The sequence below is a fragment of the Hetaerina americana genome, unplaced genomic scaffold, assembly GCF_022747635.1.
Source record: "Hetaerina americana unplaced genomic scaffold, ioHetAmer1.1.p SCAF_86, whole genome shotgun sequence".
In the NCBI taxonomy this organism is placed as follows: Eukaryota; Metazoa; Arthropoda; class Insecta; order Odonata; family Calopterygidae; genus Hetaerina; species Hetaerina americana.
Genome location: NW_027287494.1, coordinates 236,133 through 258,289, shown reverse-complemented (window position 1 = coordinate 258,289; position 22,157 = coordinate 236,133). Strand labels below are relative to the sequence as shown.

The window sequence follows — 22,157 nt, the reverse complement described above, 5'->3', positions numbered from 1 at the left end:
CCACGGAATTAAACCTCATGCATTCGCTGACAAATTTTGAGCGGTCATCTTATTTTTTCAGCGACAGTACTATGTCAAGCCATTTAGTGAATTAAATTTAGAGTTACCTTTTAAAGTTTTTCTCTCGTAGCTTTGAACTTAAATATCCTATTGTGTGATACACAAAAAGAGGCGCGTGGGCCATTACAATGAGAAAAACACCTCCGTTGACAGGGGTTTCTGTTTCTCACTCAGAAAATAATGTCCGCTCTCGGCAGCAACTGAGAGCCAACTCTATATTTCTGGGAATACTTCCTTATCATTAATCAGATTCAGCATTTGCTCTTCGATGGAATCATATTCCCGTTTGCATAATGGACAGCCATTTCAAATGATTCTCTTTGGTCGATGACGCTTGTGGCACACGTGCGAAATCGAGTCGTTATTGTTTCGCCGGGGCAATGCTTGATGCGCCATTTGCATCCAGTGCCATGGTTAACGTTAGCTTTCGAGTTTGCCCTTTCGTGCTCCATCATATTCCGGCAGCGCTGTCAAGAGTCGTCCCCGGGGGAAAAGTGAACCGACCCTCCATTTTTCATTGCCCTCTCCACTACCCTCCCATTTTCTCATTTTCCCCGCTTGGTTTCCTTGTTGCCGCCGTTTCTCTTCCACGTTCTCGCACCGGAGCAGCACCACCAAAACTTGATCTCACCCCTAAACATCCGCCTCCCTCCGCCCTACCCCCGGAGCTCTCCCTCCCGTCCCGGTTCGTCATCCTCACATTCTCATTTTGTTCTTCCTCTCTCCCTCGACTTCGCCATTCAGGGCGGATGCTTTTCACATCTCCTTTCTTCTTCTTACTATGAGATTTAAAAAAAAATAATGCGTCGCATGCCATTGCTTTGGATTCAATTTCACTCAGTATTCTCGATTCTAGCTCTTATTTTTTCAATTAAACACAAAAGAATGAGTGCTGCAAAAATGAACGACCCAAAAAAATAATAATTGGTGATGAAATAATTTGGGGTTACATGTGACCCTACCTGACGAAAAATAAACGCTGCATTTTATTCCACGACTCAGTTAAATAAAAGGATATTAAACAAAGAATGTACTACTGTGGGAAGGATCAACCCCCGCTGTTCTCTTAAAAATGGGCAAAGGATATGGTGAGGGAAATCAGAGAGGAAAAATAAATTAATAATTTATGAATAAATAATAGGCACCTTAGCGAGAGCGTTTTCGGTTATCATATTTTGGATTAATTGTTGTTCTGTTCAAACCCCACCTACATAATTTTATTTTTAAATTAATTTTTCCTGTCTATTTTCCCTCACCATATCCTTTGCCACCATGAAGAGTACGCCTGGGGTTGATTCCTACCATAATACTATATTAATACGGCCGTAGTTACCGCACCTTCTGTTAAAGAATTTTCTGTTTTCAAAACGGAGGTTTTATTTGCATATTATTACTGGATGTCTGAGAAAGTGAATATGTTTCAAGAATATTATTTTATATACAAATTGAATGAATAAAATGTTTTGATCAATGAAATTTAAACATTCTATGGGGTCTCTTATGTCCAAGGTGAGCCCAATCCTCCTTAAAATAATCCACCATCGGATGAAGACAATTATATATATATATATACGTATATATATATATATATATATATATATATATATATATATATATATATATACTTTCATAGACGTAACACGAAAGTGCCGAATAGTACAATACACAGTAACACACAATATAGAAACACAAAAAAAGAGAACACTCACACGTATTTTCTTGATATTTCGACGGAAACAATCCGTCTTCCTCTGAAGATGTAGAAGTGTATGTGTTATTTACTATATTTTCTAATTTGACATTCAAATGTTTTATACATACATATATATATATATATATATATATATATATATATATATATATTCCCGCGAGCAAATGCGGACTAGGACCACAATTTTGTTGTTATGAAATGTAGCGTACGTTTCAAAAAGATAAGGCAGGGGCGGCGAGTTATAAAATGGAATGTAGAAGCATTAAATGGGTTGAAAAAGAAGGAATACAAACAGGCGGTAGGGGAAATCATGGAGGATGGTAAAGGGCTTAGTACTATCGAAGTAAAATGGGAAATGATCAAGAAAGGGTTGTCTAAAGCCGCAAAAGACACTATTGGAACCGTTAACGCTAAAAGGACTAGGATACCATGGATCACGTAGTAGTAGTTTTTAGGGGAGGCGACCGACAGCTAAGGTCATTTGCGCCATAGGGGATGGGTAGGAAAGGATGAAGGGTGGAGAGAAACCCGGCGTCGGCATTAGCCTACTCTTTACGAAAGGCGCCAAGGGGTCCGCAGTTTAACGTCCCATCCGACGGACGGGGTACCCACTCAAAGTGCCCTCCACTAAGCACCTCAAGTAGGGATCGAGATACCTCTGAAAAATATTCAACACCGCCGGGATTTGAACCCGCGCCCTCAGGGTGGGAAGCCAGTACGTTAGCCCCCGCACTATCTCGATCCCCCCATGGATCACGGATGAGATGATTACAAAGATGGATGAGCGGCAAAAATGGAAAAATATAAATACAGAATTAGGCAAAATGAAGTACAAAGAATTGAACAATAAATTGAGGCGGGCAACATATAAAGCAAAAGAAGCATGGTGGAAGACGCAGTGTGAGGATATGGAAAGTGTGCTGAGGAAGGGTGAAATCAATGCGCTGTACAGCAAAGTTAAATCGTTATCGGGAAGTAAGAAAGGAAGAGCTATGCTAACAGTTAGAGATAAGGCGGGTAAGGTAATAGTCGACGCAGGAAAGATCCAAGAGAGATGGAAGGAGTATATTGAAGAAATATATAGTAAAGAACCTAGACCAACAAAGTTAGACATTGAAAAAGAAAATGACGTAGAGGAAGACAGCTTAGGTCCAGGCATACTAGACAATGAGATAGAAAGGGCATTAAGGGAAATGAAATGAAATAAGGCCGTGGGGGTGGATAACATTCCCGTGGAACTTTTAAAATGCTTAGGAAAATGTGGGAGGAAGAGGATATATGGGCTGATCCGTAGTATTTATGAGGAGGGAATCTGGCCGGAAGACTTTGTGAGATCAGTTTTAGTTCCTATTCCGAGAAAGGTAAAGGCCACGTCATGTGAGGACTAAAGGACAATTAGTTTGATATCCCACGCAGCTTAAGTTTTTCTCAGGATCATAAAGAAAAGGATAGAGAGTAGGGCAAATGATTACTTAGGGGATGATCAGTTTGGGTTTAGGAAAGAGAGAGGTACGCGTGATGCCATTGCAGTAATGAGATTATTAATCGAGAGGAATATAGAACACAACCAGGAGGTATTTGCCTGTTTCGTAGATTTCGAAATAGCGTTCGATAGAGTAAATTGGGAAAAACTAATGAGTATATTGCAGAAAATAGGAATAGATTGGAGGGAAAGGAGGTTAATCCGCAACCTGTACATGTCTCAGACTGCTCAGGTGCGGGTGGGAAACGGGGAGTCAGGATGGGCAGTGTTAGGAAGGGGTGTAAGGCAGGGTTGCCCATTATCACCGTTGCTGTTCAACCTGTATGCAGAGGAAATGATTAAAGAGGCATGGGAAGAACTGGAGGTAGGTATGAAAGTGGGCGGGGAATTCGAAAAATTCAGTTAGGTTCGCTGATGACCAAGCTTTAGTTTGTCAGTCAGCCAAGGGGCTGCAAGCATTGTTGAGTGAATTGGAAATTCAGTGCGACAGGTATGGGATGAGAATCAATATTAATAAAACAAAAAGGTTTTGCGAATTTCTAGAAAGAAAAAGGCTAAGCTTAACATTAAAATAGGAGGGCAAAAACTTGAGCAGATAGAACAGTTTACGTGTCTCGGTAGTGTTTTTGACCAACACGGTCAAAGTAGTAGGGACGTAAGAACAAGAATTGCGCTAGGCAAAGAGGCTTTAACATTGAGGAGGGAGTTGATGATGGGGGCCTTGAGTAAGGACGTTAAGAAAAGACTCGTAAAAACTTTTATATGGAGCGTAGCTATGTACGGTGCGGAAACGTGGTCATTGAAGAAGGAGGATAAACGTAGACTGGAGGCTTTTGAAATGTGGGTGTGGAAAAGAATGGAGAAGGTGAAATAGACAGAGAAGAAAACAAATGAGGAAGTACTGGGTATGGTGGGCGAAGAGAGGGGTTTGTTGGGAGCAATCCTATGGTGGCAGGAAAAGTGGATGAAGGGGGTGTTGACCGGCAGTGGGCTGTTGAAGACTTTGATAGAGGGTAGAATGTTGGGCAAAAGAGGAAAATTAAGGAACAGGATAGGGATGTTGGACGGGATAAAGGGAGGAAGAATGTACTCAGAGATGAAGATGGCCCTGATATAGAGTAGGATGATGGATTTTTTGTTTGGTATAAGTAATAAAATATTTGTTTGGTAGTTGTGCCCATCCAAAAACCTACCTTAACCGGTAGATTACCTTAAAAAAAAAAAATAAATATATATATATATATATATATATATATATATATATATATATATGTATATATATATATATATATATATATATATATATATATATTATACACGTTTTGAAAGTCTCACGGACATGAATAATGATTTATAACACTTGTAGAGTTGTAGAATATAGAGACACATAGAAAGGACACTCACAATATGTTATTTGAAGTTTCGGCAGCTCGACCGTCGTCATCAGAATGGCGTTCTCTGGGATGAGTGGACAGGAAATATGCGGGGGAGACATGAGGGAAGGAGAGGTAAGGGGCCAATAGGAAATGAACAAGTAGGTTGACGGGATATGTCGGTAGCCATATGATGCATTCAGCGGGTTTGGTTGAGCCCGGGTGGTTTAAATGACTGGGCCACTCAGATAAGCGCCATCTCGCGGTTGCTTATCTCTATTAAACTAATAGTTTTGGGAAGGATTTCGATCACTGAAACGTTGAAGGAAACATCAAAGGTTTGATGGTGGGAAGCAGTGTAGTAGGGATGTGGTATTTATGCAAGGTGTGAGATTTGGTGGAATCGCGGTGGTTATTCATGCGGAGGGAAAGTGCGGTCGTGCATTCGCCCACATAGAGGGCAGGGCAGAAGTTACAGGGGAGACGATATATAATATTTTTTGTGGTAAAGGTGGCGACCGGTTGAGAGGTTGTACTAAGTTAGGGGGAGGGTCTTAGCAAATGGGCAACATTTGCAGCGTGGGCGGTTGCATGGTGCGGATAGGGGCGGGAGAGAGACGGGGGTGCTCGCAGTTGGTTTTGTTGACTTGTAGATTTCTCGCAAGTTTGACGGGCGTTTAAACGAAACAAAGGGACAATGTGGGGATAAAAGTGATGTGAACTGAGTGTTATTAATAATTGGGAAGAGGTAACGGATTAAATGTTTAATTTTGTGTGTTCCGGGGAAGAAAGTGGTGATAAGGTTAAGGCATTTTGGGCGGTTTGGTTTTGGGAGGAGAGTGTTTTGCGTCGACGGTTTGAGGATTTTACTGTTCAGTAGTTTTTCAGGGTACCCACATTTTCTGAGAGAGTCATGTAGCTGGTCCATGTATTTCTGTTGTGAGGGGGTGTTGTTGCAGAGACGGAAGCCACTGAATGAGAGTGAGAATGGGATGGAGCGCTTTGTATGAGGTCGATAGCAGCTGTCGAAATGAAGATGTTGTAGCTTATTAGTTGGTTTAATGTGGACTGAGGTGTAAAACGTATTGTTTTGGAGGTGAATGCCGGTATCTACGAAAGTTATATTCAAGTACGATATAGAAGTGAAAGATACTGAGGAGGAGGAGTTGAGAGGAAATAAAAGAGGATAAATTTTCGCGCCCGTGGGACAAAAGGAGGAAAATATCATTGACATAGTGGGTCTAGAAGAGTGGTTTGAGGGTTTGTTGTTGCAGAAAGTCATATTCTAGTTTACGTATAAAATGATTGGCGGATGCAGGAGCCATACGCGTGCCCATTGCATTGCATTTTATTTGTAAATATATTTTGTCATTGAATTGGAAAGCATTTTTGGTTGGGGCGATTTGGCTCAGTTCGATAAGGAGATCTGTGGATGGAGAGGTAATATTGCAGGGCTCTAAGCCTTCTGTGTGGGGAATGGTCTATCGTGGCCATGAAAATGGCCACGCTAAACACGCACGCACACACGCACCAAATTCCGCACAACACGGCTTACAGCTTAGTCTAACTTGTCGCCCTCAAAGTACACACCTTTGCCCACGTTTCTTTCAGCTCACGAACCTTGCCTGGTAAGTCGCCTTAGGGATTCGCTGCAGGCCCGCCGTACAATTAGTTTTGATGTCCGCAATGGAGTCCAATTGCCGCCGTTTCAAGGTTGATTTTAACATTGGGAACAAAAAAAAGTCCTATGGAGCCACGTCTGGAGAGTAGAGTGGCTGCAGGATTACGGCAGTAACGGTTCTGGCGAAAAACTCTCTCACGATCAGCGCCGTCTGAGCCGGCTGGTCATCGACGTGGAAACGTCACACATTTTGTTTCTCCACATGTCCGGCTACTTTCGACTCACTGCGACCCTCATCCACTTCATAACATTTGAAATCTGGGTTGACGGTTTGACCTTGAGGGGCTTATTCGTAATGAATCAGTCCTTACCAATCGAAGAAACACACTATCATGACCTTAACATTGGACCAGGGCATGCGATATTTCTTTGGTGGCGTAGAATGAGGCCCTTTTCACTGAAAAGACTGTGCTTTTGTCTCATCTTCATAACCGTAAACCCACGTTTCGTCACCGGTTACGATGGTTTCACGGAACCTCTGGGTCGGCGTTGGATCGATGCAGGAGCTCCTGACAAATGTCCACATGTTTCGCTCCAAAACTAATATCCACTTCCTCGGCTATCTCTGTAACAGTTAGATGGCGATTTCCGCTTACCAAATCGTTCACCAATTTGACATGGTGTGGGTTTGTCGAAGTGGAAGGCCACCCCGTTCGCGAACCTTCATCTGTCACGGTTCTGCCCGATTTAAAAGGATAGTACCACTCAAAACACTGGCTTCGACTCATAGCTTCGTTGAAAAAGGCTTACCGAATCATTCCAAATGTCTCCGTAGCACTTTCGCCAAGTTTGATATATAATTTCACGCACACACACTGTTTCACTAGCTCCTCCATTGCTGCCTTTGCACGCGGCGACGAGCAGGTTAAGACACGCACCGCTGCTGTTGCGGAATGAAACTAGACGTAAACAAACGGAACATCTCGTTTTAATCGTTAGATACTATATGTCGTTAGATGGCTCACTGCGTCTTTTTTCGATCCGTTGAACGGTATGCACATAATAAAATCAGTCCGGTTTTTTTATCACCCCCTATATATATATATATATATATATATATATATATATATATATATATATATATATATATATATAGGGGGTGATATATATATATATATATATATATATATATATATATATATCAATATATACAATTACACAGAAACACAGAAAAAAGAAAAGAAGCTCACTGAGTTTCGAATTTTCGATGGCCGCAGTGACCTTCCTCAAGGAAGAGACCGGGGCCATTCAGAGTTTCGATAGAGACCCTAGTGGAAGCAAAAGAATACCTGACCTGGTGATGTACCTACTGAGATTTCGACGTACGCCTCCCTTGGAGAATTCTACTGGATACTAGCCTGGTTGCTGACATCATTTAATAATCGAGGGACAGCGTAGCTAGGCGCCCGCGGCGCCCAATATGGACATCGTGCCGCCGCCAGCGGAAAGAAGAAGGACTCTCCTCGACCAGTAGCCGGAAAATACTTCTTCAAACCCTGTTCGTATTGTCGGCGCTCCCAGAGGAGCCGGGAAGCGTAACGCACCATTCCTTTCCATTGAAGAAGCAACTAATAAGCGCCCCGGGGGCCCGATATCGCAACGAGCCAATTTCTACGCGGTTCGTGGACTTCCGTGCACCTACCCAGTTGAACTACTGAAAGAGGATATTGACGCCATGGGGATTCCGGTGGAACGGGTGCATCTGGTGCGGCAGAGAACCTTCTTCCTTGTCGTTGTCAAGGTAAACCCTGAATGGAAAACAAAAGAAATGCTTGCCAAAAGATACATCGGCAATTCCCGTGTCAGGGTGTCAAAATATCAGCACAGGGAGCCACAAATGTGTTACCGGTGCACCTGATTCGGACACGCATCTTCCAACTGCCCGGCAGCCCCGCGATGCTACAAGTGTGCTGGTGCACATGAAGGCATCCAATGTCCGGACAAGGAAAGGAAGAGGAGTCGTTCCTGTAACTGCGGAGGAAACATCCTGCGTTTTTCAGGACCTGCCCTTTCTACGCCAAACAGAAGGGGATGAAGATGGCTAGCCTCCGAAGGAAAGGCGCACTAACCCAGGGGGAGAAGAACACCGCCGCTGAAACAGAGCTGCCTTCTCATCAGCAGAAGACGCTTGGTACCTTTAAAGCGTGGAAGCTGGGACACCCAAACAACGGAACCCAACGTCCGACCACGTGCAAGCGCCTTGACTTCCCTCCACTCACGACGCCGATTCCAGAAGAAATAAAAATTCCTCTTTTCCAGAAGAGGCGGGCTGCAGACTCAGAAATTAAATTTTCTTCTTTGAAGAGGCATGCTTTAATTAAGTGCCTTGAGCGTTTACGCTCAAGGCACTTTATCAAAGCATGACCTCGCCCGAATGGAAGCTCATTCTCCGTCAACATGAGCGTGATAATCGACTTTTTATGTGCTCGCTTGGGTGAAGCGTGGAGCGAATAGAAGAAGAGGATGCGTACTCAATATACATTCCGAGAGAAAGAATCGCAAATACCGATTTACACGGCGGACCTCCCGGTGGACCATGGGTGACATACCATGGTTGCCCTGTGTGTGGATGACGCAGCAGTAGTGACCACTTCGCGGAGAGCACACATGGCGGCAACATACCTGCAGCGAGCAGTAGACAAACTGCTGGAGTGGTACGCCCTGTGGCGAATCAGCGTCAACAACGCAAAGACGCAGACGATTCTTTTTTCACCTGGAGGACTGCGAGAACCAGGAGAAATCCTCGTGGTCACCGAGGATGCGCCATGGAAGGAAGAGGTGACCTATCTAGGCGTCATACTGAATAAAAGACTGACATTCAAAAGTCACGCCCTCGCTGCCACCAGGAAGGCAAGAGGAAGACGACTGCAATTCTCGCCGCTGCTGCGTTCACCGTCCCTCTCTATCAAGACAAAGACGTATCTGTACGTGGCGGCAATTCGCCCAATCTTGAAGTACGCTTCACCGGCATGGAGTGGTAGAATGACTCCGACGGCCTTCCACCACGTGGAGGTGTCGGAAAGAGGGGCACTCAACAGTGTACTTGGGCTTGGATGGAACTATGCCGCAGAAATTCTCCACGCCTCAACTGAAACTGCGCCCATCGGAGATGTCATCAAGACTCGCGCGACGGCCTTTTAGGAGGAGCTTAGGCAAAAAAGAAGAGCACTTGCGGTCGATGGGCGGCTTAAAACCTGTCTCCTGGGAAAAGTACAAACACCCAAGAGCAGCAACGGGACGGGACGACGACCAACCACCATTGAGAAGGAAAAAGAGTTGATTGGACCCTCCTTCATCGACGGGCTAAGAAGCCGCAAACACAGCAGCTGAATGATTAAATCATCGGGCGGCTGCAAGCCAAGCGTCAAGAGGGAATGTTTTGGCAAAACGAAGACGAGGATAGAACTGAAGGGAATGCAAGGGCTGGAACGATGGATGGAAGGGGAAGGTGGGGAGAGGTTTACAAAGGGAAGATTTTGGAGGGGAAGCGTTAGAAGGGGCATTTTTAGAAGGGTTGGGAAAATGTGGAGGGTGACGGGGGTAGAGGGGTGATGACAATATGTTTAGATCAGGATCATTAATGCCTTAAGTTAATGCCTGAGCGATTCCAGGAATCCAAGAGCCAGATGAAGGATTGCTCTATTGTTACACAACTCTCTCTTTGATAACTGCTGTATTGTAAAAGGTTAATAAAGAAAAAGGTTAATCCTCAAATGCTACAACACTTCTGCAGGCAACTTTAAGGATGCTACGCATTTCGGGTTATCATTAACGATGTGCGAATACATGAAATGAAACCATTTGGGCACTTAATCTCTCTCCGAAGGAAACATTCAATACATGCGCCAAGTCTACATCTCGGGCTCTTCGGCTTCCCAGACTGCAGTTTGCATTTGGTAAGTCATTAATAATTCATGTTATTCTGTGACACGCATTAAAAACCTCCCAATTTTGATTCTTGAGCTCCACTCTACTCATCTTGATCGTTTTTTATCAATTCTTATAAAAATGAGCCTCGAGTGCATCTCAATGTCCAACCGCAACCGCATCTCCCACAAGGGGGCGGGGCGGGGAGTGCTCGAGAGAGCGAGCGACATTTGGAGAGCGGGGTGAATGAATGAATGAAGCCATAAAACATTCATGAATGAAAGTCGAAATAGGGATCGCCTGGGGTCGCGTGCTATTTAGGAGGAGGACGGGGAGGGGAAAATGCCGCCCTTAAACGATGCGCGACAAAGACGGAAAGGAGAGAAGGAAAAAACCAACCGTTTTTTTAAAAGGGCGACACTCAAGGTCTATGGGTGGAGGGGAAAGGGGGTAGAGAGAGGAGCGTTTGGCAATGGAATTTCCAAATGCCATAATCCATCCATTTCCCCATAACTAAAGCAACGAAAGTTACAGAGATGGAGCGACAGTCAAAGCAAACCTTAAATCATCAGAAGAACCCCGCCTGTTGCGGGTGAGAATCCTTCACGGTAGCAAGGGCGCAGGTGAAAAGTAGAGCGAAGGAGAGGGCGCTTTGGACGGGGGCCCGAAGGGATCGAAGGGGAGAGATTATTAGCAGTCGGTCGAAGTTTTCACCCGGTGACTATGTTTAATTGCAAGTGGAACGGGCTGGCGAGAGGGAAAGGCGGGGGGGGGGTATACATATGTACGGGTGAAGAATGGGCGAGGAAGGCAGGAACCGAATTCATCGATAGGAGAGTGCATCGCATGGGTGGGGGGTGGAAAGGGAGGGGCTTGAATGGCGAGGGAGAAGAATGGGCGGGGTATGATCGTCTTTTGTCCTCACCTGATTGCGAAAGCAGCGACGAGGATGATGAACAGCGGGATGAGCGTTGCGATGCACGCCAGCGCCACGGTCTGCATTTCGGAGAAACCTGTAACGAAGCAAAGTGCGAAAGCAATTGGCGATGATGTCAAGAACCCACTGTTTCGACTTAAAGAGGGAAAAGAGGTCGTTTATGTTCTCAAAACTACTTTCTCACAGAGAATTTATCTATTTATTTATTTAAGAATTACGTTGCAATGAGGCAATTGCCCTGGTGAAAACGGTCAAGTTTGATCAAAGATTACTCTTACAACGAACATACATTCATGCACACACTAGAAAAACATATATGAGACATAATATTCTTACATACAATGACACTTCCACATCACATACAATCAAACTTCCACATCACATACAAAAGGTCGTCCACATCACATGCAAGCAATATTATAATAACTACAATGAAGTTTATTACCCAGTGGCTGCTTTACACTTATTCTTAAAACTCCTTAAATTGGATGGAAAGGGCTGAAACAGACCACCCGGAAACTGGTTCCAATCAACAATAGTTCTATTTAAAAGAGAGTATTTTTTCTTATTGGTTTTCTGCGTCCTTATTTTTATTTTGAAACTATGGTAGTTTTTTCCCTTAAAGTTAGGCTTTTCTATCCCTTGCCATAAATCTTCCCACGCTTCGTCCTTTTTAACAATTCTATACATCGCGCCTAATCTACTCCTTTTTCCTCTATTTTTCAAACTCTCCCATTTCAGTATATCTAACATTTCTGTGACATGATCTGTTCTTTTGTACCTTCCGAGTACATATCTTGCTGCCTTTCTTTGAAATTTTTCTATCATTTTAATATGTCCCACCTCATATGGATCCCATACTATGGACGAGTATTCTAGGATAGGGATAATCAGTGCCTTATATGCTTTTTCTGTGGCTAGGTTACTTCCTTTTAAATTTCTCTGTACCCAAAGCAGTTCTTTAAATGCATTCCGTGTCAAATTATCTTCACAGACTCCCCACCCAAGATCCCTTGTTAAGTAAATGCCAAAATATTTGCGATGACTGATACATGATATTCTTTATCCAAAGTGGGTGTTAATATCCTTTTCTACATTCTTTTAATTTGAAAAAATTATATGCTTACTGTTACTAACAGTAATGCCCATATTATTATTTGTAACCCAGTCACCAAGGTGATCGATGTCATATTGTAGCCTTACGCGGTCATTTACATGCTCTACCCGTCTGTATATAGTATATTGCAGTCATCAGCAAAGAGTCTTATTTGGGAATGTAAATTATTTGATAGATCGTTTGCGTAAATTAAGAAGAGTAATGGCCCTAGGGCACTGCCTTGTGGAACTCCTGCTATAACGTTCGCCTCATTTGAAAATGCATATCCTAATTTTACTTTTTGAAATCTGCCTCTAAGGAAATTTTTTTGCCATTGTTTTACCCTTAAATCCAATGGTAACGACTCCAACTTTAACAATAATTTATCGTGAGGCACTCGGTCGAAAGCTGCCAAAAATCAACGATCACTGGAAGAAGAATGTGCTACTCCTACGAAAAAGGCACTTGATGAAAACTTGCATTAATCCTCAATATATGCATGAATAACACGTTATGCAGTCATCCACACCACTAGTAATATCATATTAAATAGATCGACCAAAAGCGGCTTGAAATTTAACGAGCCATTTCCCTGACAATGTTACTTTTCAAATAAACTTTGTTTCAAGGTAATCACGTATAAATTTTAACCGACAACGTTGGAAGAAATAAATATATTTTTTCGATAAATCACGAAGTATTTCATTTATCAATGTAGTGCTTAATTTTTAATGAAATGTTTAGCATTACTAATCTTTTCTTTACCACGATAGGAACAAATACACATTTTAAATACAATGAAATGATAATTCTTCAATCATAGCTTTCCTGGTACGCTTCAAAATAAATTGCTCATGTAAAATATAACAGTGAAATATTACCTTCATTGGAAGCTGGATTCTGAAAAAATTAGAGCAGTATTACCTCGAAGAATGTCAGGAAGGAGTTCCAAACGCGTGCCAAGTTAATGGAAATTCTTCTTTTAATTATATTTGATTGGAAATGTAGCATAAGAATAACATATTTACCTAACAGCATCGATATTTGCTAATTGATGGTTCTTAAATACGTTTTGTCTATTATTCTAAAAATAAGCAATGAAATAAATATATTATCTACCGAAATAACGAAACGCGGTTACATATCACTTCACGATGAGAAAGGTACTAATCATTTTCTGACGGTATTCATTTAAACCTTAATTTTTCAAGGGGAAAAACATAAAAAACGATGATATTTAGCATTTTTAATTCACACCGGCTTCCCCGCCGAATAGATTGCTACTTTAATAAGTTAAAGCGATATGCCCCCGTGATGATAGGTCATTGAATAAATAGTAAAATTAAATATCACTATTGACTTATTTTGGCACGACAAATCTAGAAGAATGTAGAAATATGGGGTCGATTCGAAAAGTAAGGTCTCCTATTGTTTTCATTAAAAATCAAATTTATTCTCAACTTTGTGTACATCGTAGGAAAGGCTAAGCATTTAGCTATTTTTCTACATAGTTGCCTTGACGATCAATCACTTTTTGCATCCTTGTACGCAGCTTTTTAATACCGTCGTCGTACCTTTCTCCCGCCGCGTCGCGAAACCAACTGACGACTGCTTCTTGCACTTCCTCGTCTGACTTGATTTTCTGTCCTCCAAGGTGTTTTTTGAGAGCGTAAACAAGTGGCAGTGGCTGGGGACAATGTTCGGGCTTTAATGAGGTAGGTCGATGATATCCCAGCCGAATTCATTGAGTGGGGTGGTCGTTTGATGTGACACATGTGGACGGGCATTGTGCATGTAACCGAGGACCTCCGACACAATATTCTGCGAGGAGAAGTAGCCACTCTCTTCATTAAGGCCTTCCTTTATCTCATGAAGGGTAATTCTCCGGTTATTGCGCACCATCTCGTCAATTAGAGCCACCGTTGATTCCGGCAAACTCGGCCGCCCCGACCGCTGCTCATCGTGGACGTATTTCCCGGCCATCAAAAAACTCCCTGCACCACTTCCGCTCTTTTTTGATGTCCATACACTTCTCACCGTACACTTCCTCTAAATGGCGATGAATTTATATCGGAGATGCAGTCGTCAGTTGGCTTCGCGACGCGGCGGGAGAAAGATGCGACGTCGGTATAAAAAAGCTGCTTACAAGGATGCAAAAAGTGAATGATCGTCAAGGCAACTATGTAGTAAAATTGCTAAATTCTCAACCTCTCCAACTATGTACGCAAAGTTGAGAATAAATTTGGTTTTTCATGAAAAAATAGGGGACCTTACTTTTGATATAGCCCTCATATTTTCACAATACGTTGATGAAAAAGGTTTGTATGGACTCCAAAATAACTAAGAGGGTCTTAAAAATTGAAAATATTGCAGGAGATGCCACGAAGGTGACTTTAGCGAAGTCATCCGCTGATGTGCATTGAAATGCAACTATTTGGAAGCGTACAAATCATTCGCCTTGATTGGGATTGAAACCCGGATCCCTCGCTGCCCCGCTATGGGCTTTAGCCAGTTAAGCTACAGAAATTTGCCTAGCCTCCGTATTTGTGATGAAAGAAGAGACTTTGCTTTTCCACGCAGAGTATTTTCACGACGACTTAGATTACTTCACAGCGTAGCATCTTCAGGTCTCCTAAAGATGTAACGCTGTAATAACCTAGGTCGTAATAAAAATACTCTACGTGGAAAACCAAGTGTCCTATTTCATCATGAAGGATTGTCATAATATTACACCTGAAACTGCGTTTACCTCTGTGTTTAAATAGTTGGCTTAAACTTCTTGGAAAGTGGCGTAGAATGCACAAATACGAATATCTGTGACAAAGTGTTGGTATTTCTTCACAAAATCGTGTCCCTATAAAGACCCTAAAATAACCAGATGTGGGAGGTCAGTCTTCATAATTGAAAAATTCACGTTATGGGCAAAGGTTTCTTCTCCTCAACATAAACTTTCATATCCAGCAGTTTCTTGACCGTAGTCCTCCAGGAGGAACCACCGCGTTCAAGCATGGGAACCTCATCCTAGTAACTAAATTCTCAACCCGCTTCATACCTATCTCATCTCGAAATAGAAGTGAAAGATTTGATGGAGTAAGACTACGAATTAAACGTTCATGAAGATGATGATTAGAAAAATGGACGGATATTTTGGCGTTTGTCAAATAAAGCAATAAAATAATTGGAAATTGAATGCATCCGATGTTATGAAAAATACAGGATTAAATGGGTATGGTAACGATCGAGGTCTTACTGCATAAATCCAAGCCACTAACTAAAACTACTCTAGACTAAGCAAATGGTGAAAAGATTACGAATTGTTATCATTACATTACTATGCATGCATGCAATTAATTTAAGTACCCTAAACGAAAGCTTTCTCGGGGTAACTCAAATCACCGGATATGATGTTATCGATATTCAGCCGATCACAGGAAAATTTCATCTCCATAAGTTGTTCTATTGTTTCAGGCTTCACTTCGTGGAAGTATTTAATATCCATTACTAAAAAGAAAGACTCGTACTTTTCCACAGATTTTATTATACGGTACAACGCGTTTCACCGACTTGCGGCATCATCAGGTACAAATTGGCAAAACAGACAGAGCAAGAATATATACCTTCAGGACAGAGTGGGGGTGGGGAGGGTTGGAAGGATTTGAGAGGGGTGGGGGCTCGCAGGTGCGCTGATGGGTTGTTTTGGCTATTTCCAGGCTAGTTTCTCGGAGAGAATTGTTCCCATACCCCTCCCCACTCCTCTCCGAGAAACTAGCCTGGAAATGGTCAAAACAATCCATCAACGCACATGCGAGCCCCCACCCCTCTCAAATCCTTCCAACCCTCCCCACCCCCACTCTGTCCTGAGGGTATATATTCTTGCTCTGTCTGTTTTGCAAATTTGCACCTCATGATGCCGCAAGTCGGTGAAACGCGTTGTACCGCATAATAAAATCTGTGGAAAAGTACGAGTCTTTCTTTCTTTTTAGTAATGGATCCATAAGTTGTAACCGTTAATGGAGGAAGAAATTAGTTACCTCAAAATATAAAAAGAGTTTTCAACTGAGACTAGACATTGAGTTCTGTGAAAATCTAACTACCCATCCATTAATCAAACTCTACGAGTATAAATCAATTCCAATATAAATTAATGAATGCCTAGAAATGTTGGCTCAGAATAAGAGACATTCATGAATATTTCTACAAATGTGAATCCAAGGTTTTAAGGAGCTTAAGTTTCCTTATAACTGGCATTTAAACGAAGAGTTTGAGTTTTAATTTATCGACGAAAAAATAAAGGATGTTCTCTCGATATGCGTAACAGAAATGAACCATGTGATTACCCACAATGCCCTATGGTTGCGTCACGACGCTCTTCACCTTTGCTCCCTCACAACGCCTTCCCTTTCTTCCCTCACCAGCGATACAAAAATTCGGCTCGTTCACCACTCCCGAACGTGAGTTTACTACTGCAGTTTGGCGCAGATACCAACTTCAGTTCCATTGCATCTAGGGATTCAGCACTCCGATTAGAAACAAGTCAATGTAACTGCTCATAAATCGCGTTTATTAATTACAATTTAGTAATACGTAGACTATTAACATAGTCGGTTACCTTTTCTGAGCTTCGCTGCAGATATCTGTCGTGAAATATGGTCTAAAATTCAATTGTTAATGTAAGCAAGTACGTCAATCAGAGGCCGAATATCGCGAAAACCCAACAGCCAATCGAACAGCTTCTTATTGACCACGGTCTAGAAAGAACCTTCCATTTAAAACTTAGGAAAACCGTGGCGTGCATTTGCTGATTTGAAGGGAGTTCCCAATTCAAATCAGCCAACTACGCTGTCGCACCCCGTCCCCTTTGACGCCAATGGATTCCCGCGCACGACACCGACTACACACTTAGAAGGAGAATTAAGGTTTATTCATCTTGCCGTTGGAGCGCCACAGACCGTTGTCCTCTGACTCTTCGTCCAGGAAATGATCCGTGACATTGAGGCTGGAAGTGTTCCCAGAGGACGAGGCTCCGCCCCCCGCGACCCCCGCCGCCGCCGCCGCCACCTCTGGGGAAGAGGTCACCGCCGCCGCCGGAGATATGGTCGCCGTGCTCGTGGCAGCAGAGGCCGCGACAGCCGTCGTCGCCGTAGCCGTGGGGGCGGCGGGGAGGATGGCCCCGACGTCCGGGCCTCCCGCCCTCCCGCCGCTCAAGGCCCCATCGAGGGCCGCCCCCTCCTGGGCTTCTCTTTCCACCTTCAGGTGCATCTCGCTCCACCACTGCACACCCCCTCTCCTATTCACGCCATCGGCCCCGGGAGGCGGCCTCGCCGGAGGCCGCTGCCCGCGGATGGGTCACGCGGGGGGGACAAAGGTCGCGGGTCGCACTCGGGCACGCCATCAGGGGGTGCCGAAGATGAAGGAACACAATCTCCCGGGAAACCACCACCACACACGGTCCAAGAACAGATGCGCGGGAGGGGGGCTTCGGTGGGGGGGAGGGAGAAGCAGGGATGGGGACAATGAGCAAAGGGATGAACTCGGAAAAGAGAATTTCGGAGCGGCGGAAATTGATATTTATGCAGGCATGTGGGAATCCTACGCGCGATCAATCCAGAGTGCTTGCGTGCATGAGTATTGTGTGTGCGGGGGGCGGAAGAGGGTCCTTGGGGGTTGAAACGAGCCGCTTCCTCCTCCGCGTGGATGGGTGTTGTAGCCCACGGTGATCGTGTACTCCTTCCCCAATCCCGCCTAGTGGCGGCGCTATTTCGTCCTCTGCCCTCGACGCGTTGGGGGGGGGGGAACTTTCCCTTTCCCTTCCAAGGCCCCTTTCTCCTTCCCAAGGGAAAACCCAGGACGAGGGGAAATCAGGGAATAATAAATAAATGGAACGCGTGAAGAATGATGGTGGGAGGAGAGGCGAGGAAGAAAGCAAGGAGGAGAAATACGAGTGTGCCCTCTCTCTCTTCTCTACTCCTCCCAACCTTTTACCGCCTGCAACCTCCTCTTCTTACCTCTGCTCTCTCTCTCTTCCTTATTTATTTCATTTTTCTCGAGTATCCCGTGGAAGAGACACTCCGGCGCGCACTCTCCCCTTTGGTCCTCGGCGAGCCCTCACTCCTCCGCGAACCTTCACCTCCTCCGCGAAAACCCCTTCTCCGACCCCTCGCTCTCGAGCCGCCTCCTATTCGCACTATGACCCAACCCCCCGACCCCTCCCCCCCACGCAAACGTCACCCCCCTCTGATCCGCCGCTACGTCATAAAACCCACTCTCGACACTCCGAGTGAGGCATTCCTGCCGGCAAACCACTCTTTGCCGCCGCTCCTACCCCTGCCCACTTTCCCACCCTCGCCCCGTCTCCCCACCCTCTGGCGAGGCGACCTCACCGCTTTCGGGGGAACGAAAAGAAATAACCCTTTCCCGACCGTCAACCCTGGATGGGTACTTTCTAGCAGCGCTTCTTAGGGTTCCGTCGGTTGCCGTGCCTCTTGTATTCCCCGTCCGTGTCGGCCTAGGGGTCGATGTGTGGTGTCAAGGGGGGTGGGGGGGAGGGAGGGGTGTTGATGAAGTCCGGGTCGTCCGGCTAATGGGGGTCTCTCGGAGCGCAGCACTATGAGAAGAGGGGGCCGCTCTCCTCCGCACACTTCATTTCCTCCAAGGTCAGCGCGTCCACCGAAAATCCTGCAGAGTAACAGGAGATCATTATTTAGAGCACAGTTCATAAAAAATATTGAGACAGACTAACATAAAGCTTCAATTGAAATGCTGTCGTCATGGTAAATGCGCCATCCATCAGCATATGCTCAGAAAATAATTTCAATATACAGTTTTTTTAATGAGGTTTGAGTTCAGGTCGATTCTGAATTCAAGAGTGAATCTGTTCTGGTCACTCTTTAGGACGTTCCGTTGTGAAGTGAACGAGGAATTCATCTCCATTCGTTTCACATCGCCACTTATATAAAAAATGATATGAACGGTTTGATTGACACATGCGAGGAAGCACCGGTGCATAAATAGATGCACCAATGAGGGGCAGTCAATTGAAAACCGAACACCCGCCATACCACACCTCGCGAGAGGCAGTTGTGACGTATCGATACCGCCATCCATCGCTGTGGTTGGAGAACTGCATAGTCTCGCGACTCGCAAGGGCGCGCAGTTGTGGCTGGGTTATGCCCTCGTTGGTTGCGCGGCCTGGTCAAGTGTGCTCGTCCGTTAGGTTTGAATGTGACCGTCCCTCATGTGAATGAAAAAGAATATTCACCAGGGCCTGTGCATTTTTCCTTTGCAAAGATCACATTTCCTATATGCCCGTTTAGCCGGATCGAGTGACCATCTTTTGGGCCCTCTCATTGCCAAGGGTGCTGCGGGTGCATTTAACTACGGGCACTCCGACTCTAACTGCATCATCATATTTTCTTTCGTTTATTTTAGTGTGAGCTGAAGGATGAGCTGAAGGGTGAGCTGAAGGGTGAGCTGAAGGGTTAGCTGAAGGGTGAGCTGGAGTGGGCACGCATTATTATGCAATGAATTCCAACGACTGCATTCTACGTCTATACTTTCTATCTTCGTGTATTAACTCTGTGCGCGTTTGATATGCATGAAAGAAGAATATGTGGCTTTGGCTTTGCGTCAAGTGCTTTCGGATACAGTCATTTCGGTGTCAAAGTTATGCGGTCCAAAATGTAAAGTCATTTCATGATAACGCATTTTTAGAAGTTTTTTTGGAGAGGCGGAACCACAGCTGTGATTATGAGCGTCAATATACGTTTATGACATGCATAGACTACATAAAAATTATGTCATCTAATTAACCATACCGCTAAAACTAATGCTACATGATTGCCCCCACCAAAGTATAAAATAATATTTCTTCAATGTACTCGTGAAGTGGTTTTGGTATAAAATAATACTTTTTTATTTTAATGAAGGTAGTATTCCAATTCATCGAAATAACGAAAACAATTATAACTAAAGCATGTTTATTGATGTCAAAAAATCAGCATTAGAGCTGACAGCTAATTCGAATCACAGAGCCTTTCGGCTGACTCTGGATCTTAAATAAAACGCATCCTTTAAAATCTAGTAGTCAATATAGTAAGGTAATAATTTAGCAAGCATTGTTTTATTTCCTGCACTCAAAATAATGGAAACAAATAATTATTAGCATATCCCCCTCATGTCAACTGTTTCACGAGCATTTTTTATATAGGATGAGTAAAATTATGAAAATACTGCACCGTTATATTTTTTTGAATTCAAAAATGTTCTCTATGCTCTTCATTTTGCATTGTATGACTTCGACGCTGTGATAGTCAGAAAACACTAAGAGTGTACTCATTTTCACATGTCCAATGAACGCCTTTTCATTTTTATCAAAATGTTATGAAAACATTTCCGCTCTGGTTCATGGCACTGTGAAACGACGAAAAGGATAATTTTGTAAAAAAATACGTCGCAATGCAAGAGAGCTTTTCCAATAACTCGTGTAGAAAATTGGATTACGGCAAAATTTAAACCCTGGGAAACACTTTGTTGATATTTTGATATATGTTGTAATTAATTAACGAGGGCTAATTCCAAAGAATAAAACGGGAAATATTCGACTCGTAATATTCTAATCACTTTGTATCTGGCTTGACTATCCGATTCTTGAGCGCGATGCTGAAACAGTTTGCGACTGCGGCCATTCCGAGTTCCCCGTCCTCCTTCCATGTTACTAATTCCGAGCATGCGTGAGATATCAACTCGAGTCAGGACGACGGGACGAAAAATGAACGGGACGAATGGCACCACTTTTTGTCAAGGTGCCCGATGTTTCTAGGCTCGCTCGTCGGCTCAAATGGGGTGGCACTCATGAGATATGTGATGCAAGGCTGTCTTTCCGTCGATTGAAACCCACGTGCATTCTTCGTTGCAAGTCCTTTGAGGACTACTTTGAAAATATATAACTTTAAAATGTGGACCTGATTATATTTCGAATTTTAATTGAAATATAATTAAGAGATGGCCACTAAGTCCAGAATTATTCAAAAGAAATTCAAAATGTCAAGGCCCTCAAGTTAAAACTAACCTTGCAACGAACTCCACGTGTAATTTTATGCGAAATTACCAAAACAACATCGCAGAAAACGTGCGAATCAAAAAATGTTTCAAATATTTTTTCCAGCACTAGCAGAATAGCTAAAATTATAGCCATTAAACGATTAGAAAGCAGGTGGAGCATAATGCTGCCTTTTTTTTAGTAGATGGAAATGCTTGACACGGATGTTTTTCAAGACGTCAATAGATACAGACATTTGAGTAAGTAATTACGAGAAATCATTTTTCAGTTTTACATTAAAATGAAATAATTTGCTATAAAATTGTAAAATAATTTCAGATATTAATTGATTATATGATGATGACGATGATTCAATGATCGTATCTGAGTATGATGAAGGTGTGAGATATAAACTCGATTCAAAACGACAGGATAAAAAATCAAATATTAAAAATCTTAAGCTCTTAAATATGAAAAATATTTGTCTAAATGTATCCCATCCAGGTTGGTAAATTACAACATGCACAATTAGAATGTCAAGTATTACTCGTATTTGTCGGCGGTTCATCAAGTTAGGTCTGATATATCCCTATAGCTCTTTAAGTAAAGTTTAAATTTAGCATACGACGATGAAATTGAGCGTTATATTATTACTTAATAAAAAAGTTTTACTCGGAAGTTGAAGTAATTAAGTTTATGCTACTTATTACCCTTCTAGATCCACGTAGAACATATGGAAAATAATTAAAGGATAAGTTTAAGTCTCACAGAATTGCATGAAGATAAATGTTCTCGCTTTTTCTTAAAACGTATCGCGATTAGAAAACGTTATTACATGGAAGAATTTTTTCCAAATGTCAGCATGCCATTACTCTACAAATTATCGTGAAGCACAATGTACCTTGATGGGAC

At 43.3% G+C, this 22,157-nt stretch overlaps 1 protein-coding gene across 1 annotated transcript in view; it reads right to left on the bottom strand.

Annotated features, from left to right (window-relative positions):
- The window catches only part of LOC139698461 (uncharacterized), a 359,062-nt gene extending 340,674 nt beyond the window's left edge, over positions 1-18,388 (bottom strand). The window contains exons 1-2 of the mRNA XM_071597343.1: positions 17,158-18,388; positions 11,101-11,188 (exon numbers count right to left, since the gene is read on the bottom strand). Coding sequence (XP_071453444.1) covers positions 11,101-11,188; positions 17,158-17,467 — 398 coding nt within the window. The 5' untranslated portion in view covers positions 17,468-18,388. The remainder of the gene's footprint in view (positions 1-11,100; positions 11,189-17,157) is intronic.
- Between the last annotated feature and the right edge of the window lie 3,769 nt (positions 18,389-22,157).